At 40.6% G+C, this 21,374-nt stretch overlaps 4 protein-coding genes and 1 non-coding gene across 7 annotated transcripts; all 5 read right to left on the minus strand.

Moving 5' to 3' along the window:
* Positions 1-5,979: 5,979 nt before the first annotated feature.
* On the minus strand, positions 5,980-7,823 carry LOC104801520 (dirigent protein 25). Its single transcript, XM_010524829.2, has 2 exons — positions 6,786-7,823; positions 5,980-6,498 (listed from the first exon to the last, which is right to left on the minus strand). Exons 1-2 carry the CDS (start codon positions 7,578-7,580, stop codon positions 5,980-5,982), a joined length of 1,314 nt encoding a protein of 437 aa, XP_010523131.1. The 5' UTR covers positions 7,581-7,823.
* On the minus strand, positions 7,482-9,477 carry LOC104800639 (pentatricopeptide repeat-containing protein At1g07740, mitochondrial). 2 transcript variants are annotated; one of them, XR_769790.2, is made up of 3 exons: positions 8,036-9,477; positions 7,833-7,951; positions 7,482-7,573 (listed from the first exon to the last, which is right to left on the minus strand). XR_769790.2 is itself a non-coding variant. In XM_010523510.2 (2 exons), the coding sequence occupies exon 1, from the start codon at positions 9,459-9,461 to the stop codon at positions 8,046-8,048; it is 1,416 nt and encodes a 471-aa protein (XP_010521812.1). In that variant the 5' UTR covers positions 9,462-9,477; the 3' UTR covers positions 7,486-7,573; positions 8,036-8,045. The 2 variants fall into 2 exon arrangements, 1 of the variants encoding a protein (XP_010521812.1); XM_010523510.2 differs by lacking the exon at positions 7,833-7,951 and having other exon boundaries at positions 7,486-7,573.
* A 72-nt stretch (positions 9,478-9,549) lies between these two features.
* Positions 9,550-12,308, minus strand: LOC104800640 (DNA repair protein RAD51 homolog 4). Of its 2 annotated transcripts, XM_010523511.2 has the most exons (10): positions 12,173-12,306; positions 11,722-11,801; positions 11,520-11,632; positions 11,345-11,426; positions 10,931-11,065; positions 10,717-10,809; positions 10,539-10,632; positions 10,286-10,356; positions 10,019-10,171; positions 9,550-9,907 (listed from the first exon to the last, which is right to left on the minus strand). In XM_010523511.2, the coding sequence occupies exons 1-10, from the start codon at positions 12,258-12,260 to the stop codon at positions 9,866-9,868; spliced, it is 951 nt and encodes a 316-aa protein (XP_010521813.1). In that variant the 5' UTR covers positions 12,261-12,306; the 3' UTR covers positions 9,550-9,865. The 2 variants fall into 2 exon arrangements, 1 of the variants encoding a protein (XP_010521813.1); XR_002023693.1 differs by lacking the exon at positions 9,550-9,907 and having other exon boundaries at positions 10,155-10,171; positions 10,527-10,632; positions 12,173-12,308.
* A 443-nt stretch (positions 12,309-12,751) lies between these two features.
* Positions 12,752-14,712, minus strand: LOC104800641 (glutelin type-B 5). Its single transcript, XM_010523512.1, has 3 exons — positions 14,430-14,712; positions 13,230-13,950; positions 12,752-13,123 (listed from the first exon to the last, which is right to left on the minus strand). Exons 1-3 carry the CDS (start codon positions 14,623-14,625, stop codon positions 12,973-12,975), a joined length of 1,068 nt encoding a protein of 355 aa, XP_010521814.1. The 5' UTR covers positions 14,626-14,712; the 3' UTR covers positions 12,752-12,972.
* A 1,176-nt stretch (positions 14,713-15,888) lies between these two features.
* On the minus strand, positions 15,889-15,960 carry TRNAH-GUG. The gene has a single exon. It is a non-coding gene; the product is annotated as a tRNA-His (tRNA).
* Between the last annotated feature and the right edge of the window lie 5,414 nt (positions 15,961-21,374).

Below are 21,374 nucleotides of genomic sequence, written 5' to 3' on the forward strand. Positions count from 1 at the left end.
TATATATATATATATATATAATACACTACAATATAGTTAATAAATTGTTGAAGTCATCGTAGATATGTAGAGCCAAGCGCGTAGTTGCTCTTAGAAATTATGACTTTGCCTATAGATGAAACATGTTATCCCCGTATATTGCCAATATTTGTTTTCTTCTTTTCATTTATATATAATGTTTAGATAGGTTGCCATCTTTACGTTTAATTCAAATAATATTAAATCCGTGTCTCACTTGTTTTTTTCATGTAAAAATTACAAATAACAATAATGAAATCACACTTGCTCTTATTTCAAAGTTCTCTTGTTACCGAACCTACTATTTTTCATCAAAGCACCGCTACATTTCTGAATTTTCAAATATTTCATGTACTTTGTTATATATATATATATATATATATATATATATTCATTACCATAAAGTATATAATATTACGGTGTATAATTTTAAAAAGAAAAAAAAAAGGTTTAGATGGGAAACACAATAACATTGGTATTAATTTACCAAAAAGGAAAAAATAAAAACACGGTTGTTGAGGGTACGACTCCATGCATGATTTACGTAAGACGTTTAACGATATTGTCTTCTCCCATGCAACATAACAAAAAATAAATAAGAGGACCGCCCAATTATATATATATATATATATATATATAGCGTTGTAATTACAACACGGTCTATTATATGAACTACACAATTGTATTGTTGGTCGGTTCTTTTATTTTTGTTATGTTGTTTTATGTTGTATGGGAGAAGACAATCCAAAAATGGAAATATGAATTAGACCTCAGAAAAAACACATGAAGATGATTCAACTTGTAGTGGTTTGATTTGTATTAATTTGTTCAATGCGCGTTGTTCTGTTTAACCCCCCCAATTGCAGCAATTAATATATATATATATATATACAAAAATGGATTCTGCACTGATTAATTGGTGATTTTGTTCACATAATTAATTAAATCACTAGCTAGGTTGTCATTCATTAATTCATACGGAAGATTTAGCTACGCAATCCATGGAAAAAATACAAACTAAAGCTATGAATTATTCTTCCTCCAAGGTTTTTATAGTCAAGAAAGTTATAAATTTGAAAATATTTACAAGTCTATGGACTTTTTGTATCATTTCGAAATGGTCTATTATAATATCGAGATACGAATTACAATTACTTACAAATTTAAAGATATTTTTATTAAATAAAGAAAAGGATGAAAGATAAAAGAAAAGAGAAAAAAAAAATGTAATGGTACCAAAACAAGAGCATAGCGTGTGAAGCCAAAAGAGGAAATGGTGTTACGTGACCAATTTCATATTGTTCACATATACTTTACATTATTTGACAAATATAAAAAATTAGTAAATAAAAATAAAATGTTTATACGTACACATTGTTATCTGAGACCCTGTTTTTTTTTTCAGACATAAAAATAGTTTTCACCTACATTATGCAAATATAAAACGTATGTTGATCCCCTGACCTAATATAATTAAACATATGAATCTGAAAAAATAGATCGATCTTTTGGATTTGAAGAATCCAAAAAACGTATTAATCGATCGAATGGTTTTGGTCAACGGACGTATTATATTTGCGTCTGAATTTTATGACTATATATCTACATATATATACACTAGGTATATATTATAGCACAACTTTGAAATAAATTGTACGGACACGCAATACTGTCACGAAAATACGCATGTGTATATTTTTTTATGATAAACAAACGAGTAGAGGACATTGATTTGGTAGTGGGTCTCTTTTCTTTCTTTAAAAAAAAAGGGAAAATGGCAAAAACCCACACAGATTATACCAAATGTGTAAAATTAGTACATCAATTTTTAATTTGATAAAATCGGCCCCGACAATCGAAGTGTAAAATTTATAAATTTATTGCATTACACAAATTGTTAGTGAAAATTCTGGGATTGGGAAAGAACATTTCAAATGGGTTTGTGAAATTGATGAGGAACCGGGTTTCAAATCTCTGTCTGCGTTTTTTTGGCCACGGTTGGGTAATTTTTTTCACAAACCCATTTTATCAGAAGCTGCAAACACTTTATGAATCTATGGAAACGATTTGTTTTGGATTTTGTTTTATTAGTTTCTATAACTTGTTTGGTTAATTTATACACTAGTAATAGTTGCCTTATGATTTTTTTTTTTGCATTGAAATGTTATTTTACTAGTTTTACGATTTTAGTTTATTTTTTTTAGGGAAAATGGCAAAAACACACACAGATTATACCAAATGTGTAAAATTAGTACATCAATTTTTAATTTGACAAAATCTCCCACCCAATTTCAAATTTTCCCAATTTCCAGCATCGATTGTTTTGAAAATTTCCAATTACCATCGAAAAGGGAATTGACCCTGCCACGTCAGCGTTGCATGCTGATGTGTCATCACTCTTCAAAAAATATGTTGCACGTCACCAATTCGGTTATTGAAATCGGTTCATTTAATTTAACCGGTTAAGTGGAAACTGATTTTTTTTTTAAAAAAAAGGATTTATCGAAACTCTAAATCAGAAATCGACATCACATCCTCTCTCCTCTCCTCTCCGCTCTCTCTCCTCCTCCATTGCTGGAAAACTCCTCCGGTGAGAACAGCTCCGAAAAACTATTGTTAGGTTAATATATTTTTGTTTCGACCCGAAAAATACGTGGTTCTGACCAATTTGTCATCCAATAATTCGAAAAAACAAATCACAACATCAAATAAAAGAATAAAAAACATTGTCGTCAAAGCATGTGACGATGTTCCACGCCAGCTTAGGATCAATCATCATGTATTTATCCGACACACCATCTTGTCGCACGCGCTCTCAGCTGTTCTATTCCCAAAAGCCATATCCACCGTCCGATCATCCCACCGATGATGTCTCGTCCTCTGGTTCAGCCGTCCGATGAACCCTTCGCTCAGGCCGTCGCAGTAAGCCAAGAACTTAGCCACAGACTCAGGGTCCTGATTCTTCCAGCAATCTTGCGAGCCTCCGGGATCCAACGACTGAGATGAATCCTCTTCCCTCACGGCTACGGCCGCAATATACTCCGCCATTCCCACCATCACCTGCGGCGGAGAGAGAAGCGTCAGAGCTACGCCGGAGCTCGTCTCACAGGAGAAGTTTTCCAGCACCAGAGGAGGAGAGAGAAGCAGAGAGGAGAGGAGAGAGGGTTTCCTCTTTTCTGATTTAGGGTTTCCTCTTTTTTTTAAAAAAAAAATCGGTTTCCACTTAACCGGTTAAATTAAATGAACCGATTACAATAACCGAACTGGTGACGTGGCAGGTAACGTGTCATCCTACGTGGCATATTTTTCGATGAGTGGTGACACATCAACATGCAGTGCTGATGTGGCAGGGTCAATTCCCTTTACGGTGCTAATTGGAAATTTCCAAAACAATCGATGCTGGAAATTGGGAAAATTTGAAATCGGATGGAGGATTTTGTCAAATTAAAAATTGATGTACTAATTTTACACATTTGGTATAATCTGTGTGGATTTTTGCCATTTTCCCAAAAAAAAAAGAAATTGGAATAAGCGACATTACAACGCGGCATCTTTAATTCATTAAATAATTTTGAGTTTATGAATAAAAGTATTGGGATTAGGAGATTATTACTTTATCAAGCAATAAATACAAGAAAAGGATGAGAGATTAAATTATATTAATGCATGAATGCATATTTTAAAAAAATGGAGATAACGTATTTTTTGTTATGAATTTTATTAGTTGGACGAAATAAAATGTTATACAAAGCTCAAAATCCAATCTATATGAATATTTTATTTCAAACTGTAAATAATAATGCGAGAGGAATCTGCTTTAAGCATGATTTTTTTTCTCCAATTAAGTGGTTGAAGTTTGGAATCTGCTTTGTGGTATACTTTCAAACTGTTCCGCTTTTTGTGAAACTGGTTGCTAATATATGATATTATATTTTAACAAAAAAAATATTATATTGTATATATAATTTACAAAATAAAATATTTGCAAAATTGGGATCTGCGTGGAGTACGTGATCCGACACACCAACGCCAACGAGGAATCGGTTGAAAAACAAAATGATGAGAGAGAGAGCGGATGAGGTTGTCATAAAATTGATCGAACATTTAGGCCCATTTACTTTATATTATCTCGAGAGAAGAAAGGCCCATTATTGGCCCATTTAATATTTACGAGCCCGCAAGCTTCATTAGTTTTCTGGGAAATCCTTCCATAAAAAAATTAATTCTTTTTTTTTTTAATTTGCGGCGGTAGTACGTCATATTGTTTTTTTTTTATTGTGTGATATTATATTAATAATGGTTTTCCTATTTTATATAAAAAAAATTATATGACAGAAACTTCGAACATCGAAAACGCATGAATGAAGAAAGAAGATCACCCGGAATGACTTCCTAGCGGGGAGGAATATATTTATTATTTTTTGTTATGGAAACGACAGGTTGTTTGGCCCAAAAAAGCAAAACAAACGGCAGGTAGTTCGTCTCCCCATCTGATGCATGGCATGACATTCGCAGAGAAACGTCTCCATACACACGCACATATACACATCATACAAACACACATTTATAAAGTATATACCCAAATATCCATTTTCAATCTCATTCATTAATATTCACTCTAAAAGAAAAAAAATAAACTTGTTCACAATGTCCATATTGCTCAAATTGCTCCTCATATCCCTCGTCTTAACACTTGCCAAGTCAGCAAGAATCCTCAACCAGACACCCAATCCCCTTCCGCCACCTGTCATAGTCCCGAACACGGCAAATCCTCCGCTCTCCGGTATGGTCGCGCCCGCGCAGATTAACGGCATACCAAACGGTGGCGGTTTTTCAGTTAGCAACGGCGTTCAACTCGTAACGGCCAATAGCGGCGCCGTCAGGAACGTTAACGGAATAGTTAACAGCAGGAAGTCAGGAACCTCCCGTTTGTCGCCAGACTTGACGGCGCGTCAACAAGTACCTTAATTATAAACAACAGGAATAACAACGTCGTCGCCGGCGCCGGAAATACACTGCCGCTTGTCACGGCCGGGCGGCTCTCAAGCCAGCTTCAGTCCCTCATGTTCGGTAATTAAGGACTTATTTAAATCATTACTATAATTAGATTAAATACTTTTTCTAAACGATAATATGGCAATTTGAGAAGTTAATTGGGTATAATCATTCAAATCAAAGCAACAAATTACATTCAAATATATGTAAATCACTGGAAAAATGAAAAAGAATTTTTGTACAGTTTTCTTTTAGTAATAGAAACTAATATTATACCATTATATTAGGGAGGTTAGTGGGCGGAAGCAGCCACAAATTAAATGGCATTCACAGTGCTGGTCCACCACCACGGCAGCGGAGGAGGCCATGATGATGACGTGGACAACACCATAAGCCACTTCGTGGTCCACCGGGCCTCCGCGGCTGGGCCGCCGTCTCCGATGGCCTTGGTGGAAAGGACAGGTGCCGAGTACGAGGTTGCAAGAGGCCATGTCGTGATCGAGCACACCACTTATGGCGTCGACACCGTTCTTCGACTCAATATTTTCTTCTCTTGATTAATTAGCAAATGTTTTTTTTTAATCTCTCAATTGGTGTAATCAATCTGTGATTTGGATTACGGATGTAATTGTGATTGTTTGTGTTGAATTAAGATTTGTATATTCTCTGTTAATATATTTGTTGTAACCAAGCTTAAGATATTGTTTTACAATCATCTATCAGTAAATATGTTCCTTTAAGCGTTATTCTTCTAAATCCCTTTTTTTCTTCAGAATTTCAAATAAGATAATAGATTCTTTGGACAAGATTATCATTGCCAGAACTGCTTCTGCTTTGTCCTGTCTCTGTCGTGATCTGTTTGTTTAGGAGCTTCAGTGGTTGGCAGATAAACAAGTTCCAACAATTATGGGCAAATTACAAAGTACAAATATCATGGATTTACACACATCTCTTACACAATTTAGATCACAGAAACACAAACAGAATTCCCAAACAAGACATATCCCTTTGACTTCCCATCACAACAACAACAACAACAAAACTAGTAAGCCAACCCGCCTCGAGCCCGTCGGTCAGCTGATGCGGCTGCTGCTGCTGTAGCAGCTGCAACCCACTGGCCCCCGCGAAAGTCTTGACGATAGCGAAACCTCTAGCGTTGATGTACTTTCCCGTGCCTCCCATGATCGCAAGATGAGATTCTGAAGCCGCTGTTCTATGGACGCCGAAGAAGCTGATGCTGTCTTCGTACCCACCGCTCTCAAACATGGCCGTGATCGCCATTGTCTGACTGGTTCCATCTATGGCGCTCGCCACGTAGAACCCCTGTGCCTTACCTATCAAACCAGACCCCAGTTCATGTCCTTCCGTTAGTTCATCGTCGATCACTGTCATTGTCCCGAACATGAGGTTCTGAAGTGCTGAACCGGTCGGGAGCTGACCGCCATTCGCAACCGGGAGACCCGTCAAGAGATTGTTTCCGTTGTTCTGGAGAATGTTGGCTGTGGTTCCTCCAAGCCCGACAAGAAAAGGGACATTGTTGTTGTTGATGATTCCATTGTTGTTGTTGTTGGTTGGAACACCGTTGCTGACAGGTAGGTTCGCTCCATTAGGTTTGGCAAACGGGACTTGGCCAGTCACAGCTGGATTCGCTACCACTCCAGTCACAGCTCTGGCCGTGGGGTTTGAGCCGCCAAGGCGTCGAGCACTGTCATTGTCCCGAATATGAGGTCCTGAAGTGCTAAACCGGTCGGGAGCTGACCGCCATTCGCAACCGGGAGACCCGTCAAGAGATTGTTTCCGTTGTTCTGGAGAATGTTGGCTGTGGTTCCTCCAAGCCCGACAAGAAAAGGGACATTGTTGTTGTTGATGATTCCATTGTTGTTGTTGTTGGTTGGAACACCGTTGCTGACAGGTAGGTTCGCTCCATTAGGTTTGGCAAACGGGACTTGGCCAGTCACAGCTGGATTCGCTACCACTCCAGTCACAGCTCTGGCCGTGGGGTTTGAGCCGCCAAGGATGTCGTGCATGTAGAACATCAATGCGTTGTCAGGACCTGCACCACCTAGTGCTGGTCCTGCTCCTGCACCAGCTCCTGTGGCTGCAGGACCTGTACCAGCAGTTGGCAAAGGACCGGAACCAGTAGTTGGTAGGGGACCCGGACCAGTAGTCGGTAATGGACCCGAACCAGTAGTCGGTAATGGACCCGAACCAGTAGTTGGTAGGGGACCTGAACCGGTTGTGGGCAAGGGACCAGAACCGGTTGTGGGCAAGGAACCTGAACCACCTAAGACGGGTCCCACACCTGCACTGGGGCCAGTGACCTGAGGACCTGAACCAGCAGTGGGCAAGGGAACTGGACCAGCAATGGGTAAGGGACCTGAACCTGAAGTTGCTAAAGGAACAACACCAGCAGTAGGTAGAGGACCAGAACCGGTGGTTGGTAAGGGACCAGAACCGGTGACTGTGGTGGCTGCAGGTGCATCTCCTTCATCGAGTAGCCGCGCAGCGGATGTGAAACTGATGGTGAGAGCTAAAACCAGGAAGGTGAGTAACTTGTGGCCTGCCATTGGAGAGGAGGATGGTCAGAGATGCTAAGATTGTTGTTTGAATTGAATGTTTTTGGCTGTAAGGTGATGAAACAGGTTGATCCATGAAGAGTGTATATATATGCAGGGCATAAGCATGAATCCAGATTGTTAACAGAGAAAGATGGAGTTGATGAAATGGAGCAGGTGACAACTTTTCCATTCTTTTGAGTGGTTTGGTTAGAGATCAAACACAAATAAAAAAAAAACACAAAATCTGAGCTGTAACTTCACCTCAGGATCTTAAATGGAACTATTCATGAAATTCACCTGCCATAATGATTAAATCCTAAGCAAAAGCTTAAACATTTCAATTCCCTCCATTCATCAAAACAACTCTGTGCTAATTTCCCCTGCAACAACAATTCCATCCATCCTATTTGGTGTTAGATCATGAAAAAGAAAAGCAATGGAATGAATATGAATTCCATGTTTACCTTGAAAAGGTCACTGCTTGATGGAGATTATCTCTGTGAATAGCTCATGGCAAGCGCCTCCAACTCCCTCCTCAACCTCGACTTCCCTGATCAGATTTTCCCAAAGACCAGAACCAGAGATCATGCCTCTCTTCCCCATTTCCTCTAAAGCAAAGCAAGCGCCATCCACATTCCCGTCTTTTAACAGCCCGGAAATCATACGAACAAATGTTTCAGGTCGAGGTGACTGTCTACTCACAAGCATTGCGCTCAAAACCTTCAACCCTGAATCGAAATCCCCGACATGGCAGAACCCATCAACCATCATCCGGTATGTAGCTGCATTTGGCTTACAACCTTTGATTTGCATATCGGTCAGCGTTCTGTAAGCTTCGGAAGCTCTACCTTCTCTACAGAGATGATTCACCAGTATGTTGTAGATTGCAACATCTGGTTTTATCCGCCTCTTCTTCATCTCACCAAGTAAATGCTTTGCATCGTCGATTTTCCCTCTCTTTCCGAGATCATTCATCAAAACTCCATAGTTAACAAGACCTGGCTTACATCCGCGATAATCCATATCAAACATCATCTTCTTTGCCTCATCATACTCCCGTTTAGAGCATAAACCTTCCATTAACAGAGCAAATGTGACCGCATTTGGGCGTATTCTCTTCCGAATCATATCCTCAAGCAAGCTCTTTGCCTTCCCCATATCATCATTTCGGCATAAGAACCCTATCAGGCTATTGTACGTCACAACCGTTGGAAGCACTTTCTTCTCAAGCATATCGTCGAACACCTTGCAGGCACCTTCCCAATTGCCATTTTCGAGCGATCCTTTGATCATTATATTGAACGAAACCGAATTCGGACGCAAACCCAATTCGTACGATCCCTCGAGGAGGCTTTTCGCTCTGTCCAACTCTCCATTATCGACCAAGACGTTGACGAGGGTGTTCAGAGACTGCTTCGTACGGACACAATTAAACGAGACCATGGTATTGAAAATCTCAACAGCCTTATCCACCAATCCAGCTTTTCCGTAATGCTGAATCAACGCCATGAAGAGGGACTCCCTGCACCGAACATTACGATCTCGGATCAGCCTGAGAACATGGTCGACACCGTCGAATAGGCGAGACCGGGCAAGCTTGTAGATGAGCGAAGAGTAAGATGGGTAGTCGTGTCGGAAACCCATCTGCTGGTAATGGTGGAACAGAGAGAGGGCTTCCTCTGGGTCTTCGATTTCTTTGAGATCGGTGAGAAACGGTAGCTCTTCCCATGGCTTCCTTGTGCGCTTATGGGTTCGTTCATGGCTGCTGGGTTTCGTCCCTGACTTGAGACGACGGGTATGATAATGCTGTTGAGACTCGATGTGACACTTGATAACCGGAATCGACGTTAATCTTTTAGGGTTTATGGAACTTGACCTTAGCCATGCCATCGAAACTCCGACCAGAATCTCCGGGTCTACTTCCTCGGCTCTCCCTCTGTTTGCGCATATCAATGTCTAAGCCAGGTGACACAATATATAGTACAGGTCGACTCCCGACTAAGGCGGTCTGCTTGTATTTCGTGTTTAATTACATCAGTTGTCTTGTTCGGTATTTTTTCCTATACAACATGTAAAAATAGATGGTCCAAGATTCATAACTTCTAATACTGAAAACAACCGTCCAGTTTTTTTCTGTCATGTCCGGGGAATCGGTAGCCTTCTTGCACTCCTCCGGCGGACAGAAAATCTGGTTTGGCAGATCGGAGAACTTGTTCTTCATGATCCATCAGCGACTTCATCTCTTGGATGCAAATATTGTTCTAAATGTATGGAAGCAGAACCATGTCTGGACGCTAATCCTTGTGAATTGTGGCCCTCGTGGCTTGGCCTGAAGGCTGCAAGGAAGGACGAATCTATGCTCACGAACACAGTGACAGGAGATGGAAACGGCTGTTCTGTTCTGCAGAACCATTAGAGACAGATTTTGGAACAGAGAAAGGAAGTACCATGCAAGTGTGTTTTAGAACAGCCACCGTGAAATGGCAGTTCCCACAGTCACGGGATAGCATTAGCCTCACGTGTGGAATGCTTTTCCACGTTTGTCCAAGTGCTGGTTTCGCATTACCCCCTTCTCCTCCACCTACTGTGTGGTTCGTCACCTTCAGGCCAAAAGTGAAACAAAGGTTCTTCTTAATCAGCTTCTAACCTATCAATCGAGAAGTGTAATCATGGATCTTAGACAAGACAAGAAAGCCAAAAAAAAATTGTATTACAAGTACAGCAATGTTATGCTCATGCGCCAGCTTCTTGAGCAGATACCCAGCTGCCACCATTAAAGCACGTCCTGCAGCCACCAAGTTCAGAACTCAAAAAAGTGATGAACTTTTAACACACCCTAGTAGAGAAAGGTGTGATTTTGATCCAGCAAAGTGGTTATGCTTTACAAATTGGCCTGGTGACCGATCTGTGAGGATTATGTATGAGCTATTCAGTGAAGAAAGAGTGGTGGCGTACAAGGACATTTACCCTGTGAACCATTGCCCCCGAGGATTGGGGTAATTAGAGAAGAGATTGAATCAATCACCAGCAATCGTAACCGGTATTCACTCTCCTTATTAGTCTAAAACCAGAAACGGAACCAGGGTCAAAGCTAAAAGAATAAAATTTCAAGTAACATGAGAAAATTACATCTTTTAGGTAAGACCTGTGATCGTGAAGTAAACTCTAGACGTTGCAGCTCATCAAACATTGTAAATATGTCATAGACTGGCTGACACGAGATTCTGCTCATTACTTCCTGTACATTTACGTGTTTAGTCCGTAGACAAAGAAATTCAGTTCGGAAATCAGTGACTAATTAAAAGTACCCGGCTCTAAGGGTTTGCGAGATGAGAATGCTCAGAAAACAAAAAATGAACCTTTTCTACATTGGCATCTGAACATGGAGAGATAAATTGTGCAACACGTCGGGCAGAAAAAGAGTTCCCCGTATCTATATACAAGACTCTCCCCATATGCATGCCCGCCACACTTGCTGCAGCTTGCAAGCAAACCTGGCCATTTAGATGAAACAAGGGAAAGCATATTAAGAAAAAGACAATAACCAAGATGATAAACTTTTTTCATTTAACAGCTAAATGCTCTTTGATTGCTCAGAGCTGATTTTGTAAATGCTATGATGATACTGTCCACACATTGGATCATCCTTTATTTATATACAACACCCAACAAAACGGATCCTATACGGATGAAAGCAGAATCACCATTATCTTCATAAACCTCTGAGACAGAGAAGATAATTTATGACCAGAGATACGGAAGCAAAAACAGACCTGCGTTTTGCCAGAAGATGATGGCCCGACAAGTTCTGTCAACTGACCCTCACGGAAACCGCCTCGGAGTAATGAGTCCACCCTTACGCAAAACCCATACACCACAACTCAAATGAAAATCTTACGAAAGCCGAAGTCTCAGCAGAATATAAGCCGAGAAGATATAACATCATACCCACTGTTTCCAGTCGAAAGAGCGTGTTTACTATGCATATCCATCAACATCTCCATACCATTCGACAATGGCCGACACTCACTCTCGATAATACTAAGCATCAGAGTGATTCCCTGAACGTTACAACGAGTAATTCGTCAACAAAACCAAAAGATATGATTCTCAATCTTCAAACGGACAGAACAAATCTCCACGAGCCAACCTCCTTCAGTCTATCTGCATTTTTCTTTCGTTCAGCAAATGCAGCAAGTCTGTAGAGATCATGAAGAAGGAAATCTTCAACTGTGCATTAAACCAGCAAGGGGATAGAATCAATGAGAAGTTCCAACAACTGATATAGGAACCCTGAATTCAAATCCACAACACTTCAAAGAAAAACCAAACCAAATTCAATTCGTCGAACAGTTTACACGTGAATGATTAAAGTATCGGCAATCACGCCCATAGTCCTGCCCTAAATTCTCCTTCTTCCGGACTGAAATTCAAAACCCAATAATGTAGAAAACAATAACGGAACTAGAATTCGGTTCCTAGCGACCGATTTCATTTCCTCAGACAGTAGCCATTACCGCAGGCAAACATGCAAAATTCGACGGGTTTGAAACGAGAAGACGAAGATTACTGAGAGAGAAAACGCAGGAACTTAGGATAACCTGTAAAAATTCCATGAGAAGCGCAGAAATCACGGAAATCAGCGTCGATCATCGGATTTTCCCTCTCCAGGTTTTTCAAAGGCGCCATTTTTACACCTCTGAGACTGATGTGAGAGAGGGAGTCCTACAAGTTACAACTACAAATGAATTAAAAAGATCCCGGTTCATAGCATAACAGAACCCGATTCCCGGTTCAACTTATTCCTTCTTTTTTTGGTTGACGGCTTGAATGGATGGATTTTCAGAGTTTGCAGAATTCAAAAATTTTTAAAAATGGTAATAAGATTTTGTAAATTAATTTTTTTTAAAAATTCTATTTGTTGTATTTATAAATACTACAAAAACCAAAAGTTAAAATTCAAAAATAAAAAATGAAAGTAATAATCTCAAATAGTGGTAATTTCTGTTTTGAATTATTTATTTAAATTTTTTGTTTATAATTTATATATAAATCCATAAAAATAGAGTTTTTAGTTATTTAGTTAATTTTTTTTCACTGAAATAATTTTCTGATTTAAAAAAACTAAATCTACAAAATCTTAATAACATATTTGTTTAAAATTTTTATATTCTAAAAACTCCAAAAGATCTTCCAATTCTAAACAAAAACTATCTTATTTATTTGTATCCAACGCAGTAAGGAACAAGCACCGGCCCACAAAAAACCATGTATGGAAAAACACGAAAATTCACAAAAAAAAAAAACAAATCCTTTAATGCTCTTAATCTAAAAATAAAAAACAAAAGATTAAAAAAAAACAGGCCGTGTGCTTCTTCTTCTTCTTCTTCCTCTTCTTGTTTTAGTTGGGAGGGAAGAAAATGGCATCGGAGGTTCTCTTGGAACGGAACGCATTCTCAACTTCCGGCGCCACCTTGAACGCCGCCTGCAAAACCTCCGGCGACAACGCCTTCCACACTGATGTCCTTCCTGCCAAGTGGGTGAATATCGGGCTGCCAAAAAAAAGTTGCAAACTTTAGCACAAAAACACGCATTCCGATTCGAAAGATTCGAACTTTGAAAGCAAGAGAAAAGGAGGAGGATGAGGTTTTTTTTTACTCGGGGGTGGTGACAATGGAGAACCAGGACATGCCATCAGAATCAGCGATCTTCGAAACAACGAAGAACCTCGGGACAATGAACAAAGCGCCAGCCTTTACATGTGTCTCGAGGACCCTCTTGCCATCGGCCCCGACGACCTGGACACGACCGCTACCACCCACAATGTACGTGACCTGAAGGGCTGAGTCACAGGAGAAGCCAGGAGAACACATGGAGTGACCGTCAATCTGGACAAGATCAGCTCCAAACCCAACCTCGCCGACCAATGGGAGGTTCTTCGTGTTCAAGACCACGACCCTGCCTCCGTTCTTGATGTCCACATCAAGAGGTGCCTCCAAGCAGTTCAAGACAAAGCCATTACGGTCTTCGTCCTTGGGCTGTGGCATCTTGAACCCAGCGTCAAGCTTCACAATGCCCTTACCGGTCTGAGAGCCAACGAGGGTCTTGACAGTGTTCTCGTCAAGGTCCCAGGCCCTGCCAACGAACTCAGGAGAGAAGCCAGTGAAGATGCCATTAGATCCGGTGAGGTAGAAGTCGGTGAACTGTCCAGCTTTGTGGCCCTTGTGGGTCTCTCCGAGGAAGAGCACGACTAGATCAGTGTCTTCGCTGTTGAACCACCATGTGACCACGCCAAAGGGAAGAGCAATGGCATCTCCCTTCTTGATGGCGATCACTTTTTCCTCCTTCTCAGGCAGGACTATCCCCGCTGTCCCCGCACCTGAACTTGATCCAAGAGAGAGTCAGAATTTAGGGGTAACCTTTTTTCTCAACAAAGAACCCATGATGAAGCGAGAATCTTCACCAAGTAACTACGAGTCAAAAGCATGTATAAAGAACCCGTGATCCAACGAAATCTCATTAACGCATTGTACGGAAGCAAGAGGAGATTTCTGGTTATGGATCATGAAACAATCAGATCTGATAGGCGGTCTGATCTCAGGAAAGACGTTCAATTGCTTATCCCAGTGTGCAGGGCGAGAAATCAAAAGAGAATCAAACAAAGTTCCAAACTTGTAGCAAAACTACGATGATTAGCCCGCAAATAACATGAAGCCCCTAACAGAGAACGTGTCACATGGATCAACGTACGGATAAATCACAAGGATCAAAACCCAGAAGACAAAAACGCACAAAAGCACAATAAAGTTCACAAAAGCACAAGAACAAAATCGGAAAAAGAAAAAGAAAAGATCTGACCTTGAAGAACATAAGCGACTTTGGAGGAATCGGAGTAACGAGGAAGAGCGAATCCGTACTTCTCGAGATCGAGCTTGGCGGCGCCAATGTTGCCCTCACGGAGCATCGGAAGCTCCTCCGGGCACCACGAGAAGTACGATCCGCCCTCTCCTCCGTACATCTTCTTCGCCAATTTCGGTGAAAGATCCAACTCCATTGTTTCAAAACTTTATCGAGAACCAAACAGAAAGCAGAGAGAAAATATTTGGTATTTGCTAAGACGATGATCGTCGATGTGTGGCGAGGCCCTGCGTTTGCGTTATTTATATAGAGAGAAGGTGTACGGAGATAAGCGTTACCAGATCGAGAGATTCGGAAAGGGTAAAAGATTGATTATGATTCATCGGGATTTTTACTTGGGGGATAAGAATGTAATTAATTCGATTAATTAATATTTCTCTTAATTAATCAGTTCATAACTGGAGGACTGGTGCTTTTAAACTAATCCACTGATAGTGTTTGGGAAAATAATCTTTCTATTCATAATTGGAGATATTAGCATATCTCTATCATCCACCACGTCCAAAAAAAAATTAACAAAAAATAAATTCGCCACGTCGGTGGTGCCTTCTTTAATAAATTGATGGTCCGGCATTATTGTATAATTTTTTATAATGATATGTTAATGATTATTACGTTACACGGTTGGAATGATATTCATATACGTACCCTTTAATTATTTAATTTCCGTTTGGTTCTCCCCATAATATTATTATTTTTTAATTTATTCAAGATTAAGGGATGATATGTTTACAGAAAGATAAGCGTTCGATGGTTAAATATTATAGCATCACGAATTACACACATTAAATAAATAAATTGAAAACAAATACGTGTAATAGGCTCAAATAAATTCAAGGGATAATGATCTGTAATTGGAGCGAAATACGGATCTTATATATTTCTGTAAAGATAACCATGTTAAAATTAAGTATGTGGATGATAATTATGGAAAAGAAGTTGGTGGATAAAGGACAGAATAGAATATCGATAATATTATCCGTTTTTAAAATATACGACTCACACATGATTATCTGTAAAATACCAATATAGATTATTTTTTTATATATATAAAAGATGACTGTACAAGTTGCATTAAAAGATGATCGCATTTAAACAGATTGGTTTATCTTTTCCACGACACAAATTATTCGCAACAGATTTTAGAAGTAAACAAAATCATAAAAAATTTTAGTTTGTTGCTTTCCAAAATCTAGAAGAGAGTATTTTACCTTTTTGTTATAAGTAAATTAAATAATTGAATTGAAATCTAAAACTATTTCGTATGATTTTTTTTTAATTTTTAATATCGAAAAGCCTTAACACAGGCCCATCTCACTGTAATAAAACTTAAAAATTCTAAGAAAACAAGGCCGCCAAAGGCCCGTTTTTAAAATTAATTATAAACAAAAAGAAAAACTGTGGCTGCTGGGATTCGAGCCCAGGTCTCCACGGCCACAACGTGGAATTCTAACCACTAAACTACAGCCACTTTGGTTACTTTAGCTAATATCATTTTTTTCAATTTTTTTAAACTTCGGTGCTTGTTTGATCTTATCATTGGATGATTATTACATTAATTTAATAGTTATAACCGTAGATTGGGATGGTTAGTTAATATTTTCCATGAGATGTGGTCTATCTATCCAGATTTTGTTTGATAAATTAATCCCGGAGAGAAAAAGAAAAACTCCATTAGTCAAAGTTAACTTAGTTTGTTTACGGCTGATATGAAATTATATATGAATCAAGGTTAGGGGAATATACATAACTATCAAGAGCAGCGTTTTAAAACCATCCTCACATGTATTGTACCACGCTATCAATAATTTTTTTAAAAAAATAATAAATTCCCCAGTATAATCTCAGTCTAATCCTAATCCAGTGGGCCAGCGTTTGACCAAAAACATAGATATAAACAGTGCTTGAGAAAATAACAACACCACGTTCCGGAGATTCCTATCCGATTACGACATAATAGAAATTACCCGTTTCAAAAGGTTCTTTGTTCATATACTGAAAACCCATAACATGTTTTTATGCCTAACTTCAACCATCGCATGTGCAAATACCAATTTAGCATGTATGCATGTGCATGCATGCATGCAGTGTCTCTGTCTTGATCGTATCTGAAACACGACCAAGTTCTCTGTCTCCACATTTCTAGTTCTACATTTGATCCTCCTCGTATCGTTTAAGTTAGGCACACGCCATATTCATTCTGCGTCTATACATCCCATCTGACTAATCCCTTCTTGTTACGGAATCAAGAACACGTAAAGAGGCGAAAACCCTGGAAGATGTATCCTTCAAACGTGCATGTCTCTATACTGAAAGACATGTCGGTTCGATTTCGTTTTCCTGTTACAGTTTCAGATATTCTTGTGACTTTAGTCCCCTTGTCTTGGTTTTAGGCTTCTTTTTTTTAAACCGGTATGTGTCACTGTTTTCCATTCGTTTTCGCTATTCCTCCTCCTGTAGAAAAAAGAACTGAGTTCCAGTACTCTGTTTATCAACACATAAAACAGAGCATCGAAACTTCTTTGAATCTGGGTTTTGGGAAAAGCATATCTTTATTGAACTTTACTTGTCCCTTAAATAGAAAAGTACAGAGCAAAAGAAAGATCGTGCAATAACAACTGAAGAACAACAAAAATGCAGAAAAATCAGGAAATGGTTACTCGACTGTTGAACAAGTCTATTGACTTAATCAACTCATCCCTTGTCCGAAACTTCCGTCTCCAACTTCAGCCACGAACAAGATTATTTCTTGTCATTCTCCCCTTTAATCTTGTTCCCTCGACCTCAGGTTTCTGATCCCAATTGCATGACGCAACTCTTCCAGCCTGTCCCGAGGCAGCGGTTTGGTTAACAAATCGGCAACTTGCTCTTCCGTCTTCACATACTCTAAATCGATCTCTCCTTTCTGAACGCAGTCACGTATGAAGTGATATTTCACTTCAATATGCTTACTCCTACTGTGATAAACAGGATTTTTGGCGAGCGCTATTGCAGACTTGTTATCCACCTTGAGCGTCACTTTCCGTTCCTGATGTCCCCTGATCTCGAACAGCAATCTCTCCAGCCATATGCCCTGACATGCTCCTGCCGTTGTAGCCACATACTCAGCTTCGCAGGAGGACAAAGCTACAACCTTCTGTTTCTGTGACAACCAAGTGACAGGACTGCTCCCAAGAAAATAAATTACTCCCGTTGTACTTTTCCGATCATCAACGTCTCCCGCCAAATCACTGTCACAGAAACCAACTAAACTTGCTTCTCCATCTTCTCGTGTGTATTTGCATCCATAATTGAGCGTTCCTCTGATATATCGAAGGATCTGTTTCACTGCTCCTAAATGCTTGATTGTTGGTGCTTCCATGAACCTGCTCACAACACCAACAGAGAAAGCAATATCTGGGCGAGTATGAACCAGATACCTTAAGCTTCCAATCGTGCTTCTGTATAAAGTTGCATATGTCAGAGGGCTATCATCTTCTCTGCTCAGCTTCACTCTGGAATCCATAGGAACTCGGCAAGGCTTACAATCCGCCATACCCAGTTTCTCAAGAACCCTTTCTGCATATCCTGTTTGCTTCAGAGTTATACTTTCAGGTTCCTGACTCACTTCGATCCCCAAGTAATAACTGAGAAAACCGAGGTCACTCATTTCGAACAGCTTCTGCATCTGATTCTTGAATTCCTTTATGCTGCCCGCTTTCGATCCCAGGATTATCAGGTCATCAACATATACACCTACGATTTGGACATCTTCTTCATCCTGTCTCTTGTACACGGCAGGCTCCAAATGACACCTCTCGAATCCAATCTCCCTTAAGCTCTGATCAAGTTTCTGATTCCAAGCTCTAGGTGCCTGCTTGAGTCCATACAGAGCTTTCCTCAGTCTCAGCACTTTGTTTTCATTTCCTTTCACCTCGAATCCGATTGTTTGTTGAACATACACCTCTTCTTCCAACTCCATATGATGGACTTTCCATCCCATCTGTGCTGCAAATGCCAGTAGTAATCTCACTGTCTCCAATCTGGCAACTGGTGCGAATACTTCTTCATAGTCAATTCCGAGTTTCTGTACATATCCCCTTGCCACTAATCTTGCTTTATGCTTTATCACCTCTCCTTCTGGGTTTTTCTTCAGTTTAAAAACCCACTTTAATCCGATTGCACGGTGTCCTTCCGGCAGATCCGTCAGCTCCCATGTTCTGTTCCGGTTTATGGATTCAATTTCTTCGACCATTGCCTGCTTCGAGTTTTCGTTCCCTGCAGCTTCGTCGAACGAGGTTGGTTCTTCGATTGACAGCAGATACAAGTTCTCTCCAAGTTCAGTTTCATGAGTTGTATCGTACAACTCCTGCAGTGATTTGTATCCTCTTGGTCTCATGACGCTACTATCGCTGCTCTCTCCTGAGTGACTGCTCCTCTGTACTTCTGTCACCGGAGCAACAGGTGTCGTGGGCGGTGTAAGAGTAGGAACATCTAGTTCTTGATGTCCTGTTATAGTTACACGTGCACCTGTTGCTGTATGTGATTCTGCTTCCTTGCTTTTCCAATCCCAACTCTCATTTTCCCTGAACACCACATCTCTGCTCACCACTATTCGATTGTTTTCGGGATTCAACAATCTGTAAGCCTTGGTTCCTGGCTCATATCCCAGCATCACCAGCTTCATGCTCCTGTCATCCAACTTTTTGAGATGTGTTCCAACCGTCTTTGCATACCCAATGCAACCAAAGACCCTGAAATGAAACACGTTTGGAGGTTTTCCAAACCAGGCTTCGTAAGGTGTTTTGCCTTTCACGCTCGCAGTGAGTGATCGGTTCAGTATATATACTGCCGTTTTTGCCGCTTCTCCCCAATAATGCTCAGGTACTGCTCTGCTCTGTAATAGGCATCTGATCATTTCGACCACCGTCTGATTTCGTCTCTCCACCACGCCGTTCTGTTGCGGCGAGTACGGGGCAGTGAGTTGTCTGAGTATTCCCTGAGTTTCGCAGAAGCTATTGAACGCACCAGAAGTAAACTCGCCTCCTCTATCAGTCCTCAGCATCTTAATCTTTCTTTCAGATTGTCCTTCCACAACTAATCTTATCTTCTTAAAACTCTCAAGGGCATCACTTTTATTTTTCAGCATTTCGATCCACATAAACCTACTGTAGTCATCGACAAGAAGTAGGAAGTACCTGTTTCCACCAGGTGTTGTCGGAGTTATAGGCCCGCATATGTCTCCGTGTACCAATTCCAATGGTTTGCTGGCTCTGAACATGGTTGCTTTAGGAAAACTATGACGGTGTTGCTTTCCCATTAGACAACCATCGCAGCTTCCCTCTGATTGCTTGATTTCAGGTAATCCCTTGGCCATTTTACTTCTTCCCATTTCATTCAGAGCTGAAAAATTCAAATGTCCATACCTTTCATGCCACGTCCACGCTTCTGCACTTTTCTCTATCACCAGACAAGATTGTTCTTGTAGTATCGTAATGGTATACAAGCGATTTGGTACCCTCGGGATTTTGGCGACCAACTTTCCCTTTGCATCGAACACTTTCATCAGTCCACCTTCGACTACGATCTTTGCTCCTGACTCATCTAGTTGCCCGAGGCTGATGATGTTGGTCTTTAACCTGGGAATATAGTAGACGTTCTCCATCCTTAGTTGTTCATGATTCTTGCATCTGAAAGTAACAGCTCCTCTCCCTTTGACTTCGGGATTTTGGCGACCAACTTTCCCTTTGCATCGAACACTTTCATCAGTCCACCTTCGACTACGATCTTTGCTCCTGACTCATCTAGTTGCCCGAGGCTGATGATGTTGGTCTTTAACCTGGGAATATAGTAGACGTTCTCCATCCTTAGTTGTTCATGATTCTTGCATCTGAAAGTAACAGCTCCTCTCCCTTTGACTTCAATCATTGTACCATCTCCAAATCTGACATTCCCCCTCACGCTTTCATCCAAACTCGTGAAAGCTTCTTTGGTTCCAGTCATGTGGTTACTGGCCCCTGTATCATAATACCAAACCGTCTCAGTTGTTTGGTTCTTCCTCTGCTCCACACCTTTTTCCTCATTCAGCAACACTTTGCTGTCACTCTCATCTGTTGTGTGAACCAACTCGCACATTTCCATCATCAATAACGCAGGTTCATCTTCTTTCTGCTCTGTTATATGAACCTGTTCATCATCTTCTCTTCTCAACTCACAGTCGGCTGCATAATGCCCAAGCTCGTTACAGTTGTAACAACGTATCCTTGAGATGTCGAAGTTTCGACCTCTTCCAAAATTACCGCGTCCTCTGCCGCGGTTATTCATCCATCCCCAATTCCGACCTCTTCCTCTAAATGTTCCTTGAGTGCGTCTTTCGGTTGAGCTACTTACTCCTTCTTTTGCCTTCAGACTTCCTCGAGTCAGAAGAACATGATCATCTCCATTGCTTTCGAAACTCTTCAATCGCTCTTCGTGAGCTTTGAGAGCTCCTGTTATTTCTTCAACGCTTAAGTTCTTCAGGTCTCCAAAATTCTCAAATGACGATGTCACTGGAATAAATTTCGGCAACACCGACCTCAAAATTTTCTTGACCACGTAGACTTCTTCGACTTTCTCCCCCACTGACCTTAGTTTGGTTACGATCGTGGAGATTCTTCCAGCATACTCGTCTATCCCCTCGTTCTCTGCCATCTTGAATCCTTCTAATTCCCATCGCAAAGCCTGTGCTCTAACCTCCATCACTCTCTCAACACCGAGATGGAGAGTTCTCAGAGCTTCCCAAGCTTCTTTAGCTGTCTTCTTGATACCAATCTGCAAGAATGTCTCCTCGCTAATACTTTGACAGATTGCTGCTAGTGCCATGTTGTCTCTCCTTGCGTCAACTGGTCCCTCGGATTCGACCGTGTC

This window comes from Tarenaya hassleriana, unplaced genomic scaffold, assembly GCF_000463585.1.
Source record: "Tarenaya hassleriana unplaced genomic scaffold, ASM46358v1 Cleome7, whole genome shotgun sequence".
NCBI lineage: Eukaryota > Viridiplantae > Streptophyta > Magnoliopsida > Brassicales > Cleomaceae > Tarenaya > Tarenaya hassleriana.